Here is a 16,425-nt window from a genome sequence, read left to right as displayed (position 1 = left end):
GAGACCAACCAAAAGAGAGAACTTGTTCCATACTAGGTGTTTTGTAGATCAAAAAGTTTGCAATCTAATCATAGATGGGGGGAGTTGTACTAATGTGGCTAGTGTTGAAATGGTTGAGAAATTGGGTTTACCGACATTAAAGCATCATCAATTATATAGGCTTCAATGGTTGAATGATTGTGCGGAAGTGAAGGTTACAAAACAAGTGCTATTGCCTTTTTCTATTGGGAAGTATGTGAATGAGGTCTTGTGTGATGTGGTACCCATGCATGCTTGTCATATCTTTTTGGATAGGCCGTGGCAATATGATAAACGGGTGACACATGATGGGTTCAAGAGTAGCTACTCATTTGTATTGAAGAAGGAAATCATTGTATTACTTCCTTTGTCCCCAAAGCAAGTGTTGGAGGACCACTTAAAAAAAAAGAAGAGAGATGAGGCCGAAAAAAAGAGTGAACTAAAAAGAGAGATGGCCTTTGAGAACAAAAATGAAATGGCTGAAAAAAAGAGTGATAAAAAGAGTGAGATAGCCATACAAAAGAAAAATGAGAGGAAAGAAAATGAGGGGAAAGAAAATGAGAGAAAAGAGGCCAAGAAAAAAACATATATGGCCCAAAAGAGTGAGTTGAACCAATTGATGCACACACATGAACCACTTGTGTTGATTGTTTATAAGGAGATTCTCCTTAACACAAGTGATATAGCCGAGTCCCTTCCGAGCATTGTTGTTTCACTTTTGCAAGAATTTGACGATATATTTCCGGAGGAATTACCTCAAGGATTACCATCATGGATTGAGCACCAAATTGATTTGGTACCCGGGAGTGCATTGCCAAATCGCCCAGCTTATAGGAGCAATCCGGAGGAGACTAAGGAGCTTCAACGGCAAGTAAGTGAGTTGTTAGATAGGGGTTTTGTGCGTGAGTCCATGTGACCTATTTTGTACCTGTTTTACTAGTTCTTAAGAAAGATGGCTCTTGGCGTATGCGTGTAGATTGTAGAGCAATCAATAACATAACCATTAAGTGTAGGCATCTCATACCTAGACTAGATGATATGTTAGATGAATTGCATGGTGCTTGTGTCTTTGGTAAAATTGACTTGAAGAGTGGTTATCACCAAATTAGAATGAGAGAAGATGATGAGTGGAAAACTGCTTTTAAAACCAAATACGGGTTATATGAGTGGATGATCATGCCTTTTGGCTTAACTAACGCCCCTAGCACCTTTATGAGGTTAATGAATCATGTTTTGCGTGCACACATTGGAAAGTTTGTTGTGGTTTATTTTGATGATATTCTAGTGTATAGCAAAAACTTGGATGAGCGTGTTAATCACTTGAGACTTGTGCTAATCACACTAAGGGCTGAAAATTTGTATGCAAACTTAAAAAAATGTGATTTTTGTACAAACAAACTTGTCTTTCTTGGTTTTGTGGTAAGCACACAGGGTATACAAGTGGATGAAGACAAGGTAAGTGCCATTCAAGATTGGCGAACGCCTACTACTGTTGGTCAAGTTCGAAGCTTTCATGGTCTTGCAAGCTTCTATAGGAGGTTTGTAAAGGATTTTAGCACACTTGCAGCACCGATGACGGCGGTAATCAAGAAGAACGTTCCATTCCATTGGGGCGAGGAGCAAGAGAAGTCTTTTAATCTCATTAAGCAAAAATTAATTAATGCTCCTTTACTAGTTTTACCTGATTTTTCTAATATTTTTGAAATTGAATGTGATGCTTCTGGTGTAGGTATTGGTGGAGTGTTGATGCAAGGAGGGCGGCCGGTAGCGTACTTTAGTGAGAAGCTCAATGGAGCAGCGCTGAACTATCCAACGTATGACAAGGAGTTGTACGCACTTGTGAGGACACTAGAGACGAGGCAGCACTACTTGAGGCCTAGGGAGTTTGTGATCCATACGGATCATGAGTCCTTAAAGCATCTCAAGGGGCAGCAGAAGTTGAACAAGCGGCATGCCAAGTGGGTGGCATTTATAGAGACATTCCCCTACATCATCAAGTACAAACAAGGTAAGAAAAATGGAGTGGCCGACGCACTATCACGGAGGTACGTACTAATCTCTACCTTGGAGTCAAAAATTTTAGGGTTTGAGCATGTGAAAGAATATATGTACTAGATGATGATTTTAAAAGTGTGTTTGAAACATGTATGCATGGTCCACATGACAAATTTTATTTGCATCATGGTCTCTTGTTTAAAGAAGATAGGTTGTGCATCCCTAGATCATCCATTCGTGAATTACTTGTCAGGGAGGCGCATGGGGGTGGTTTAATGGGGCATTTTGGTGTGGCTAAGACTTTAAGTTCATTGCATGAACATTTATATTGGTCACATATGAAACTTGATGTTGAGCGTGTTTGTGAAAAGTGCATAACTTGTAGGCAAGCTAAGGCTAGGACACAACCACATGGATTGTATACACCACTTCCTGTTCCTAGTGAGCCTTGGATTGACATTTCTATGGATTTTGTTTTGGGGTTGCATAGGACTAAGAAGGGGAGGGATTCAATATTTGTTGTTGTTGATAGATTTTCGAAGATGACAAATTTTGTAGCTTGTCATAAAACTGATGATGCTTCTAACATTGCGGATCTGTTCTTTAGAGAAGTCGTTAGGTTGCATGGCATGCCTAAGACTATAGTGTCTGATCGTCACGTTAAATTTTTGAGTTACTTTTGGAAAACTTTGTGGGCTAAACTTGGCACAAAATTGTTGTTTTCTACTACTTGTCATCCTCAAACGGATGGACAAACTGATGTTGTCAGTAGAACTTAAGGAACACTTTTGCGTGCTATACTTAAGAATAACTTAAAGAATTGGGAAGATTGTTTGCCTTTTGTTGACTTTGCTTATAATCGCAGTGTGCGAATAATACAAATTATTCTCCATTTGAGATTGTTTATGGTTTTAATCCTTTGACTCCTTTGGATTTGATGTCTTTACCTGTGAGTGAAAGGTTAAACATGGATGGCAAAAAGAAAGCTGAATTTGTTAGGGGTTTGCATGAAAAGGCCAAAGCCAACATTGAGAAGAAGAATGAGCAATATGCCAAACAAGCCAACAAGAGGAAGAAAAAGGTGGTGTTTGAGAAGGGTGATTGGGTGTGGTTACACTTGCAGAAAGAAAGGTTCCCCGAGAAGTGACGTTCGAAGCTATTACTTAGGGGTGATAGACCATTTCAAGTTCTAGAAAGGATCAATGACAACAACTACAAACTCGATCTACCAGATGAGTACAACGTGAGTTTCACTTTTAATGTTAGTGATTTGTCGTTGTTTGATGTAGGTGATGAACAAGATTTGAGGACAAATTCTTTTCAAGAAGGGGAGGATGATGCGAACACGGTTGGTCAAGCCCCAAGGAAAGCATGGGACCCTGTAGAGTTGCCAGAGGGACCAATCACGAGAGGACGTCTGAAGAGGTACAAAGAAGCATTGAATGGGCGTATGAGCAATCAAGGAGGGCTTACGTGCAGGGAGCAAAGTGCCGAAGGGTTCGTGATGCATGGGAGTGAGTGCGGGAACCAAATGAACATTATTCAAGTAGTCCAGAGCCTACACGGACCCCAGCACGGACCTGTACACGGGGTCCGTGTCCATTACAACCGAGAATGAAGAAATCCAGTGTGTACACGGACCCAAGCACGGACCTGTACACGGGGTCCGTGTCCTATACATCCGAGATGGAGAATTTCAGTGCCTACACGGACCCCCTTCCGGACCTCTACACGGGGTCCGTGTACCAGGCGGTTTGGCGAGAATTTTTTCCTTCTTTAAAGTTTTAATTTGTTTGGTAACTAGATTTGATATCTTTGGGGATAATTAAACATATTATGGACTAATTTTGACACATTATTCAAATTATTATTGATATTTTATCAAAGTTTTAGAGTTTTTTTCTCTCAAAACATTCAAAGCCTTGCTTTGTTCTTCAAATCAAACTTATCAAAGTTTTTAAATTTGTGGCGTTTGTTGGTCGTTCTTGTGCGGATTGTCATAGGCTTATTCTTTGAAGGTTCGTTCGAGTTTTCGATTGTTTCATTGTGATTATTTGATGCTAAACTTATTATAGTTTAGAGGTGAAAATCACGCACACACTTGTTTCAAAAGATCGGGACAAAAACATCGATATTTGTTCGTTATTGAATCGAGAGCGCGATTCCAAATAAATCGTATTTGCTTTTCGTTCGTACGATGATTCATATCAACAGTTTCAAGGTTGGAAGGAGGGTTGTAGGCTACAAATGACCTTACTTTAATGTATTTTGTTTTGAATTTGATGTATTTTGTCAAAGAACTTTAATGTATGTTAGGTAATGAAACAATTTATCTAGACTCATGTTTAATAGTTCTGGATTGCGTGAAATAATTTATCTAGTATGTATGTAATAATTACAACACATCTTCCTTAGTGTTACTTATTTTTGAATCATTAGTTATTGTCTTTGTTTCATATTAAAATGACTAAATTGTTGAATGAAAAAACCAAATACATTTGTATCCCAACTCATTAAAGAATTTATAATTCATATTTCCAGTATTGAGCTACAAGACTATTCAACACACACTACTGCAACACAATTAAACACACACTAACTTAAATTACAACAAAATGAAGCATTTTATTTTGACTTTTCAACAAGAGGACAACCCACACTAGTAAGAAAAAAACACAAGCAACCCATTAAACATGAGCGTAACCAACTTCAACTGCACCATAATTTTTTTCTTGCACCGTGGACATAAAATCCTCTTCACGGGGTTTATCTCGGTTGTTAACATCACCATAGCTAAAACTCAGGCCTCTTAAATCACCATGATTTTCATCTTCTTCTCCATCGAAAAGTAAAGTATAACTGATCTGATTCTTCAAACACGAAAAGCAAACGCGCTTTAAAACGGAGTCACGTCCTCGATTCGATGAAATAAAAAACGTTGGATTTCTTCGATCTTTGTGAAACAAGTAACGGTTTGTGATATCACCTCGAAGCTACGAAAATTTAGCAACAAATATTCACGAAGATAATGGCTGATCTCAAACTAACCTTCAAAGAGCCCGTCTTTGACAATCCGAGTGAAGACAATCAATGACGCCACACAGATTAAATCTTTAATAAGTTTGATTTTTTATTGTATGAAAATCTTGAGAGAAAACTTAAAGAAATATATTAAATATTCAATAATTGTTAATGTAAAAGTTTCAATTTTTGTTTATATGTAAAAATACATTAAAATTTGTAATCTAGGGTTTCTATATTCAAATCTGCACTACGGCGAGCTAGGGCGGGGATTTCTAGTCGCTGGAGCGCGTTGATCTCGCCAATTTTGCGCAGGAGACGCGCTGGAGCGGCTTGTTTCAGCCGTTGGTGCTCGCATACGTGCGGGGGCGGGGTTATTCCCAGCTAGGGCACGCTGCCCTCGGCCTTGGGGCACTGGGTCGCGCTGTTCTGCGCGATGGGGCACGTCCTGGCTGTCTTCCAGTGTTATTTCGCACTCAAATGCTTTGTTGCTCGATATTATCTTCATGGAATGCTTCACAGAACTCCTTCAAGCATTCAAATGCGCTTGATTTTCATCTTTAATCATATCATCAAGCTTGTATGATCGAGACAACGAACATGTCTGAATCTTTTCCCAAGATTTAGCACGTCATGCCCTGTCAGATTCATATCAATAACATTTAGGACGACACCAATGAAAGAACCCGAACTGGTTCACTGTAGTACAATAGATCCTTGGTTTTCTTATTTTGGGAAACACGACCCTGATATCAACCCTAACGTTGCAGAAATAGACTGGAGGCGTTGGGTACCTTAAATCCAAGCGGTCCAAAGTGGTTGATTTTTTGGATCTGCGAGAATTGAGATGACTACATTAATATATCGAAGAAGATGGCTGAAATAAACAATGAAGCTAACAATTTTAATCTTGAGGTAAAGAGTATTTATGATACTTTTGGTTAAAAAACTCTTCAAGAAACAAAAAATACTCACACTTACTACGTACGCGTGAAGTTTATTTCCTAAAACATAGGGGGTCGTGAGCCATTTTTCTAAACAATGAAGGTGTATTTAACCTATTAATATTTCATAGGCAATTTCATGAAAATGGCTGTCTTAGAGTTAATCTCATATAATTTTTTTTTCAAGGAAAAAACTAACAATATAAAAACAAAAAAACTGACGAATACAATGTTAGCTTTTTAACATAATTATAGGATTGAGCGTTTTTTGCTTTGCCAAAAGTTATAAATTGTGATAATGATGTAACTTAAATTTTTTAAATAGTATAACAACTTAAATGTCACATTTTACAATGATCTTCATGATTTCCTCCTTGAAGCCAAATAAGAAAAAGGTTTCATTTAATGTTTAATCACATCTGCAACACGCAAAAAAAAAAAAAAAATGATCACGTTTAGGAAAACTCAAGTGTTAAAAGATGTACGAGCTATTTATTTCAACGTCAACATTGACAACTAACCTAAACTTTTTTAAGTTCTCAACCCTTTTAGTTTGAATAATTGGCATTCATTACAAATCAGGTTTATTTTTGCAAAAACAAAAAAAACAAAAAAAAATCCCAAGAAAACAGGCTGGCCAAAATGTTAACCACGTATAATTTTTAAGCACTAGCCACCCACGGACCACTACTAAAATACAAACAAATTACTACCTTTTTCATGAGGCCCTATTTATGGATGACAACTTTCTCCACGAGTTTGAGGCCTTATGGGAAAACGATTTTTTCGGATTTGGGTTCGGGTTCGGAGATTTTTTTAAATCCCCGATGTAATTCAAGGTGGGTATGAGATTACTATCTCCATCCCCGAACTCATCCCGAAAATAATAGTATTATTAATATAATATTATTATTATTTTTTAAAATATTAATAATAATAATAATTTATTATTATTATTATTATTATCACTAATAATAATATATAATAATAAATTTTGGTTTGAGAAAATCTCTGAATCCGTCATCGTCTTGCCATATTAATATTTTTGAAACGGAGATGGGAACGGGAATGAGAAGTTGATCCCCGAAGTTTCGGGTTTGAGGATTCTTCGAACCCGAAAAAGCGGGGATCGGGATGAATATGGAGGTGGGGATAGAATTCGGGGACGGAGATGGGGATGGCAAACCCGCCCCGCCCCGCTCCATTGCCATCCCTAGAACTACCTCTCTGTCCCTACTAATAGCTTTCAACTAGCTTTTGCATCATTTTTGTTCATTTTAAACTCGAATGGATTATGCAATTTTTTCTAGTCAATCCTATTCTAATAATCCCCTCGAGTTGCATTTGAGATAAAATTTTGGTAACCTCAATCTCAAATCATGAATGAAATTCCTTGAAAGACTTGGATTTGTAGGAAAAAGAATTTAGCCAAACTCCAAATAAGATATATTGAAAATCTATTACAATAACGTATAAAATAGTTGGATCCTCTGATTTGCTGAAAACACAGTATCTGATTATGTGTATTTGACACAAGATGATCAGTTGATCATCTTATGGACCTCACACAACAGCCACTGTAGAAGATCCAAATCCTTCAAATTGATAGTTAACGATTCAAAATCCTTTCGTAAAATAGTTTTATCCAAACAAAGTCAATAAATTTTCATTATTTTACCGATGTAGCCTTAGTGATTCCCCAAATTAAATGATCTCAAACTCATCAACTTTAATTCCAAGTTATTTTTTGAACCCAACAAATTATTTCATATCCTCAACAACATGATATCATTCAAATTTAATCTTCAAGATCCAATCTTCAAATCAGATTCTTGCAAACTAAATGAATGAATTTGCATTGGATCCCTTCTTCACATGCACCAATTATGACAAAATAAATAATTTTGAGTTTTGGAAAAATAAACTGGTTGACAGCGGAAACATGAGAAAGAAAAAATTTATTTGTCATGTAAGATCATGGTATGGCCAACAGCTCGAACAAATAAGTTTAAAGTGGAAAAACTAACGATTTACTAGATCAATAAATATTGCATTCCTAAAGTAAATATGCATACAAACATTATGTTGTAAGCATCAAGAACTCGTAAAATCCCAATAAAAAATGATTAAAATTTATTGTAGGACTTGAAAGTTCTGGGCCAAAAATTTCACTCAATCAAACAAAAACAGCTATAAGTTATGAATATATAAATAGAGTCATTCCCATCAAAATTGTAGATCTGCAGCCTTTTAGAGACTGCCAAACTACATACAGAAGCTACCCACAAGAAAAGCACGGATAAACGTTGGTAACAACTCCACCAAATCTGTAGAAAGCAACTGTGAGAAACTCACAGGAATAGTCCTTCAGATCAAACATTTTTCGTTGGCGACGATGCAAAGATGTTATTAAGCCCTGAGAAAACAAATACCAATAGTTAAATTGAAGATGAACTGTAGCACAAAATAGAATCAGTGAATCGGATTAGAAATCCAAACTATGCAAGACATTGTTTCTTCAACTCACTTGCCAATGTAAGAGTTGTCAGTGGTACTGACAATAATCTTTTCGCCAGCTAACACATGGGCTGGGGCCTGTTATGAGCAAAGTTATCTGATGTTAATGCATTTATTAGGTTGAAATGGCCTGACTGAAGAACAAAACTGTTCCTGGTGAACAGAATGGGGGAAAGGGAAAATAAATTTGAAAATTGATAAATGGTAGTTTTCTCCTCTCATTCAAATAGGATTCACTCATTCATGCATCCACAAAGTTCTCAAGTTTGTACCATTTTGATAGTTTACAATGTTGTGTAATACAGTCCACAAATGATATATACAGTGCACCACAAAGATTGCTTGATTATAACCTGTACTTTAAGAAGATGATTGAGAAGATATATACTAGTCATAATCAGGTAACTCTGTCATTGTATTATGTTAAAAGCATATTTTGATTACTTGTAGAAATAGAATATGATACTTTTAGTGAGAGTGGTGCTTCGATGAACTTCACTGAGTCTTTATAGATTGAAAGACTTTCAGTAAAATTACCAAAGTACATTATAGGATTACTTTGTTGATTACTGTTTTATGAGCGGAGACAAACCAGCAAACATTTTACGACATAACAAACGGTGTATCGCATATATTACCTGGATAGTGCGACCATTGTCCAGCAAAACCTTTTTGTAACTGCAAAGGAGAAGAAATATGAGAAAAATGTTAATAGCAACTCACAATTACATGTAGCCCAAGGGAAAAGAACACAACCAAGTAAGAAGACAATGTATAAGACCAGTAAAGATAACAAACTTGAATGTCACAAGATAAACACAATAAATAACAATAATTTCATGTTGTTTTGGTAAACCATGATGATAAGATTTCCTTATGCTTAATCATTTGAGCTAAAAACACATGGACATCGGCTTATTAAAAAAGCTGCACTTACGGCATCGGTCCACTTCCCTTTACAACATCAGCTGCTTCAACAATTGTGCATGTTGCTCGATTGGGCATTGATGCTGCCATTGGCTTTTCATCATAGAGTTGGACAGTTACTTTCATATCATCTGCTTGTAAGGAAGTATAATACATCATATAAAATTGATTATTTACAATCAAGAATGAACTTGATATTATTAAGCTTGACAATATGCAATACACAGACAAAAAAATATTGAAATGCACAAAAGTGGGGGTAGAAATTTCAAAAAGTGACACAACAGAAAAGATGACACTCATATTAAAGTTTCTTGATAAAATGAAAAACGCAGAAAAAAATATTTAGAATTGGTTTCTCTGTTAGCTATTTAAGAAAATTTGTAATATGGACTGGCATGAGCATAACCCAGGAATGGCAAAGGCTTGTGCCAATTATGTACCTTGCATATAGACAATATACTTGGATCACAGGCTTAATTCAATAATTATCTAATCCATTAGAATCTCGCCAACATTTGGCAAGCTCAAAAGGAGATATAACCTAACTACTTCTTTACAGGAAGCGAAGAAGCCGATAACTAGGGACTGAAGATATCTACTTTTCATCAAGCATGGTTGGATCAACAATGGCCTTGGCTAGGAGCGATTGAAACATCACACTTGGTCGCTTGCCCTTTTAACTTTTAGCTTGTAAACGATGTTTTGTGGCGTAATTAATCGATGATTGTCATGTTATTGTGGTCATGCAGTGAGAACTTCTAGCATGATCCCAATCTTTTTAGTTGGTCATCTGATATTATAAGTTACATAACGACCAAGTAACATATAACATATATTTGTATAAAATATTGTGAGATTACATGATTTATGTGCTTACATGGAATCATAGTTCCCACTATATGTAATTAACTGGTGTATAAAACCAATATCATGTTTTATTAACATGCAAATTTATATTTAATGTGTTGATACATGACATTGTTTAGACATGACAACAGATCATTTGGACCTGTGACTAGCCCGTGATGTAGATGTTGGTCGATAAAGTATAGAGAGTTTATAATCCCGTGATGGTAAGGCTTTATGACACGTTAAGGGTTTAGCAGAGAAGAAGACACTACGGCTCTGAAGCCAACCTTCGTATCTTGTTGACTAATGATATGCTCCCGGATCTATTATTTCTCTTTCTGACTTTGCACCTCCATGACATACATTGCACTGCATACAGATAGCATCACATACCATTTTTAGATGTTTTTATGTTAGTCATTTCATAACGAGTGTGGGGGCTGATATTTTGTGTGGATCACAATTTGTGGATGAGGGTCAAGGATGCAGGCAAAGGAACCTCAAGCAGTGGTCATGTTTGAATTGCACAGTCTCAGGTCTTGCTTTCATTTCATGCACAATGTGCTATTTGAAATAGTAAAATTGTCCCCAATATTTTCTCATGTACCAGGATATGTTCTAAGGACATGGTGTTTCTATTATGGATTTGTATCGTGCACTATCAAGCATGGATTGACAACGAATGTCTAATGTTGATGTATCACCTAGACTATGATAAATTACTTTAGGCTACTCCTTAGTTGGTATGATGGAATAATTGACCAATTTAGAATCAAATAGTAACACGCCTTTGGATTTTAATCAATATATGTTGTTTGTTTAATGGAATATATGCTGTAAATGTTTATAATTGTGGGGGTAATGTGGTTATTCAGATGCCTAAATTAATGATCTGGGCAGTCTGTGATGATGCATCAACGTCTAAGGATGAATGGATTATTAGGCCAAAACGACTTAGTACTAGCCTGCTAAATATTGGGATGAAAAATGAGAACCAAACATGTGATAAGGGTGAATTAATTAACAATCCCTCTCTCATCACCAAAACCAGACATGCACTCAGTAAAAAAATTTAACCACCAAGTCAACTTCCACACCCAGTTTTCATTATACATAAGTAAAATAAGTCAAAATTTGCATGATCGTACAGGAGAGGACTCGGAGGTCGCTACATTTTCTTCGATTTTTTATTTCAGATTACCTTCCTCCCGGTTAGCATAAATAAAACGTAGATCCCCAAGCAACAAGTAAACAAGAAAGATGCATCTTTAGAAGCAAAATATCATTACCTTGAAGATAAGCAAGAGATTCACCAAATAAGTGACTGGGTACATCCAGCTGGCCATATGTTTCAGGGCTGGATATGCAACAGATTTGAACAGATTAGAGAACTTTCGTGTGCCTCGCTCTAATGAACTAAGTACACAATTTGTTCAAATACAGAAAGAAAACACATTACTCACTCCATTAGCACAACATTTCCGGTTTCATCATCAGTATAAAGATATGTAAGTGACTTCTCTTGAACAAACACTCCTGCAAATATCAGAAAGATACTGGTAGAATTTCTTAACTCTGTATGGTATTTATGATTTAAATTTTTAGACAGACCCATAAAGTAGCAGGCCTAGGCCAACATTGAAAATTCCAGTTCAAAAATATATGAAATATTGAAACTAAACTGTTGTGTTAACACCATAAAATTACTTGGTGCATCATTAATCTCTCAACAAGACTTGTGCCCAATTCAAATAAGATCTAAAAGGTTATTAGTATAATGATCCCAAGTGTGACTTCTTTCACAAAACCTAAAAGAAATAATTTAAGAAATTTTTTTACAAATCCTTAGTAAATCCTTGCATGTACACAAGTCAGATAACTTTAACAGCATTATATTCATATTCAAATGTATGACATAAACTTCAAGTCAGAGTCACGTGTTCCTCAGAGCTAGTTGCACAAGTGGAAACATTGATCAAGTGAGTTAGATTCAGGTTAAAAAAACCATCGGTAGACTATTCAGTTCATAGAAAGAGGTTTCAAAATCTCTGCCTAAGAGGATGGCGCTTCAAATAAAGCTTTAGCCCCCACCCCCCGGCACATCTGGAAGCACGGCAAAATAAGCTCATATACACATCTCATGCAAGTTTGAACTAGAATTATTAGAATAAAACTTCCATACCTGAAAATATGGCTAACCACCTACTTCACAAACCTTAAAACCCTAATGTGATCTAACTATTCAATGAAATAATCCATTCAGTGGGCAACTTATAAACTAGAGGCCTCGCAGTGAAAGAAAAGTTGAAAACAAGAAAAAATAGATAAATAAAAATTAAAGAATAAAATATATGGACTAGATATTCTTATCATTGTTAATCTATTTGTAGTTTCTAGTTTCAGAAGAATGTTCGAAGTTTTAAACATAAGTTCAAAGTTTTCTTTGTATGCTTTACATGACCTTATATCTCTTCATAAATTTGCATAGAACTTTAACAGACGATTACAAGCTGGAATTGTACATAAAACATGGAACAAAATGTCATGTTATATTCTGTCATCCTTTCAGACTCATACGAATATGAAAATTACCCACATCAATATTTTAGTGAGTCATCAAATTACTGCAGAACTAAACTATCACATCTCCATATGTTTTCATTCTAAAGAGAATTGTGACTCGACGAAGCATACTTTCAACTGGCTCATCGGTTCGTAACCGCTCATTGGATTTGGTTCCACTATCAACATCCCGGAGCTCCACCTTTAACATTGAACAAACAAAAAAAGATGAAGCATATTTGAGGGGTTAAAGTCTAAAATCAACCAGCAAAATGAGCAAATATAAGACAAAGACACTTGTCAGCATACCTGCTCATTCCAGTTGTAGACAATATTAGGTGAATTCTCAAACATAAAAAGGATTTGAAATTAGAAGTCTTTTAAATTAGGATATGCTTAAAAAATAACTAGAAAGAGAACTAAAAACAACCGTCCTTCACCAATAGAGAATTTTTCAGTAAGAAAGAATGCTTGTTTTTGATGTGCGGCAAAATGATGAATACTAAGGTCCATTTACACCATTTCAAGGGTAAACTACACTTTTGCCCAAACAGAATGAAAAAAAAAGGTACAGGGATGATGCTGGAATCTATATGTTGCAAAATGAAAACAATTTGGCGCTAACAACTTGTTTTGTCAGGTAAGATAATGTGTTCGATGATAGCTGTAACAAATACAAAATTCATGCATCAGCAAGGAAGTTCTAATCCGGAAAGCTCATTGCACACCAGGAGTCCAAAACACAGTTTTGTCACTCGACCCGTTTAAAACGACAGAAAAAAGAAGAAAAACAGCCATGAAGTAGTAACGAGTATAGAAAATTGATTGACAAATATACATCATGGAGCAAGATAAAAATAAATAAAATAATATTCTGAAACAAATTAGACGTAACCTGTATTATAGCTCCCCCCCTACCTTGAGTGGTATGCTGCGCTTTTACCACCTGACCACAACATAAGCATGCCCTAGTGTCATATTGCGCCATATTCATGGCTTAATAACTCAAATGAAATAGGAAAGAGCGACCGGGAAAAATAGGACAAATGATCATAAGATTCTCGTAACTCCACGTAAATGATTACCTGAAAAAGCTTTCCTGTGTTGCATCATCCAATCCGTCATACAAAAACAACATCACATCAATGTATAGTTTATACACATATCCTTACTACAGATGCAGAAAATCTAACCTCTTCTCATAATAACATTTCCTGGTCTTACCTGAAAATTTGAAACAATCGTGAAAATGTAACAATTGTGAGCAGGTTCTAAGTTAAGAGTTGAGATCATATCAGTTAACGGTTCAATGTCCGCATTTTTATCATAAGGCATGACCTCTTTATCCCCCTCTCAGTTCTATTATTAGCATAGCATAAATGCAAAACAAGAAACATAGTTTTATAAATATTTAGAACCACTCTATTGACCAAGAATCAACCTTTAAACTGGACAAGTGTCGATAGATACATAAGCAAATAGAAATGAGAAAATTGCCACCAGTAAAAAATTTACTAGGAAATAGGAAGGTGACCCTTACACGTGGTGCAAACTTATCCCAAATTGTCACCAGTTATACACCCCCGATTAAACAGGACTGATTGAGAGGCAAGAATCATGGAAGCAAATATAATGAGAATGATTAGAGAATCATGGATTAATAGACTTGTACATAATTATAGGAGTAATATTTGTTAGGTGAGATTAAGGATTTCATTTCACATGATCCAGGGTGATGCTGATCAAGTAATTGGTTAGCTAACTGATTAAATGTATTCAATCTAAATAACCAGTCATAGGAACATAAGGAAAAGAAACACCGACTTTTTATCGAAAATGTATTTGCAAGCAGGGCAACTTCGCGAGTTTTAGCTGTAATCAGTAAATAACCACAGGCAATCATAAATCACTATCAGTACTTCAACTATGTGCACTCATAAGTAACAAATCTACATAATTTCTAAAAGCAAAGAAACAAAACAAGACCCAGGATCCCATATTTCAGCAAGGGAAAGATCGACATGAATTAATTGAGCATTTTTTCACATATCAGAGTTACTGTTCTAACATTCCACGTAGTTAAAGAAAGAAACATGAGAACAAATCATACATCAGCACCGGAGAATCTAGCACAGCGGAGCTGGGTGGCGGACCATGGGGAGGAAAGGATGTCGCCGAGAAACCCGTGAACCGAAGGCTGGTGGCGTCTGATGTGGTAGGTATACGCTGAAGAATTTGATGAAATTGAAGCGGCGGCGGCGGATAGGAGCGTGGTGGAAAGCCGTTTGACGAGGAATAATCGCATATTTTGAATCTTCCGAACCAATATCCGGTGCTGTGGTGAGAATCTGTGATGATGCGGGGAAGGCTACGGCTTCTAACACAAAATTGGTTAACCGTACTTCCTCTGTACTAATGCAGGGCAACTAAATATACCGTCTCACCTCTTTTTGCTGCGGACAGCTACGGAGAGTTCCCTTGTTTTTCAAGTTTTGTTTTTCTGATTTGGCTTCATTGAATTGCTACGATAGTCCTTTGAATTCATTTATCATATCATGCAGTGACGTGACAATTCTCTTGTGAATTTAATAGAGTCAAAGTTAAATATCATTTTTTATGTGGATTCTGGATCTTCATTAGCCATGACACACTTTACCGTCTTTAGACCGTCTTCTGTGACCAAGACTCGTTGATTCTTCCTTTTGGTGAATATTTGGTCGTCTTTAGACCGTCTTCTGTCAACCGGTTTCTTTTCCTCCTTTCTTGGCCTATTGCATTCTGCAATAAAATGTCTCTTCTTCTCACAGTTAAAGCAGGTTTGACCATCATCAGTATGGTCCTTTTTGAAATAAGGTTTATTCATTTGTGATTGATTCTTACGCATGAATTTACCAAACTTTTTAACGAAAAGGGACATGGCTTCATTGCTTAGTAGCTTAGCCAATTTCTTACTTGTGGACTCTTCAACCGGAAGAGTCACTGTGGTAGCTGACAAGGCTTTTGTTTGTTGGGAGGTGGATGGCTCTTTTTCAGTCGTATTCCAAGCTCGAACTCATATGCTTTAAGATCTGCAAAGAGATCATGGAGTTCCAGCTTGTTCAGATCTTTGGACTCTCGCATCGCCATGGTTTTCACATCCCATTCTCTGGGAAGGGCTCGCATAACCTTCAAAACAATTTCTCGATTAGAATATTTTTTTCCTAAAGAAATAAGTTCGATAATAATACTACTGAACCGTTCGTCGAATTCTACAAGAGTTTCTCCCAACTTCATTTTTGCATTATCAAACTTCTGGCTAGCAACATTCAGCTTGTTTTCTTTAGTTTGATCATTGTCCTCACATAGTTGTGTGAGTTTTTCCCGTTTTTCTTTAGCCGTGGTGCACGTTTTGATTTTGGCGAACATGTTTTTGTCTAGAGTCTCGTAAAGAATATCCTTTGCGACATTATCAAGATTTGGTTTTTTTTTTGTCCTTAGCTGTCCATTCAGATCAATGTTTTTCAACCATCTGGGGAGCACCTTCAGTTGTTGTTACAGCTATATTTACTTTCAGAATTTTCATTGGTCCGTCAGTGATGACATACCACAT

At 36.4% G+C, this 16,425-nt stretch overlaps 1 protein-coding gene across 2 annotated transcripts; it reads right to left on the bottom strand.

Moving 5' to 3' along the window:
- Positions 1–8,090: 8,090 nt before the first annotated feature.
- LOC140979428 (uncharacterized) lies at positions 8,091–15,272 on the bottom strand. Of its 2 annotated transcripts, XM_073444814.1 has the most exons (11): positions 14,947–15,271; positions 14,030–14,060; positions 13,922–13,935; positions 13,732–13,782; positions 12,969–13,038; positions 11,738–11,810; positions 11,564–11,631; positions 9,433–9,553; positions 9,134–9,173; positions 8,506–8,573; positions 8,091–8,394 (listed from the first exon to the last, which is right to left on the bottom strand). In XM_073444814.1, the coding sequence occupies exons 1-11, from the start codon at positions 15,139–15,141 to the stop codon at positions 8,388–8,390; spliced, it is 738 nt and encodes a 245-aa protein (XP_073300915.1). In that variant the 5' UTR covers positions 15,142–15,271; the 3' UTR covers positions 8,091–8,387. The 2 variants fall into 2 exon arrangements, with proteins under 2 accessions (XP_073300915.1, XP_073300916.1); XM_073444815.1 differs by lacking the exons at positions 13,922–13,935; positions 14,030–14,060 and having other exon boundaries at positions 14,947–15,272.
- Positions 15,273–16,425: the final 1,153 nt, after the last annotated feature.

This window comes from Primulina huaijiensis, chromosome 6 (genome assembly GCF_012295235.1).
Source record: "Primulina huaijiensis isolate GDHJ02 chromosome 6, ASM1229523v2, whole genome shotgun sequence".
NCBI lineage: Eukaryota > Viridiplantae > Streptophyta > Magnoliopsida > Lamiales > Gesneriaceae > Primulina > Primulina huaijiensis.
Note: the sequence above shows the minus strand (reverse complement) of the source record. Positions and strands in the feature narration are given on the sequence as shown.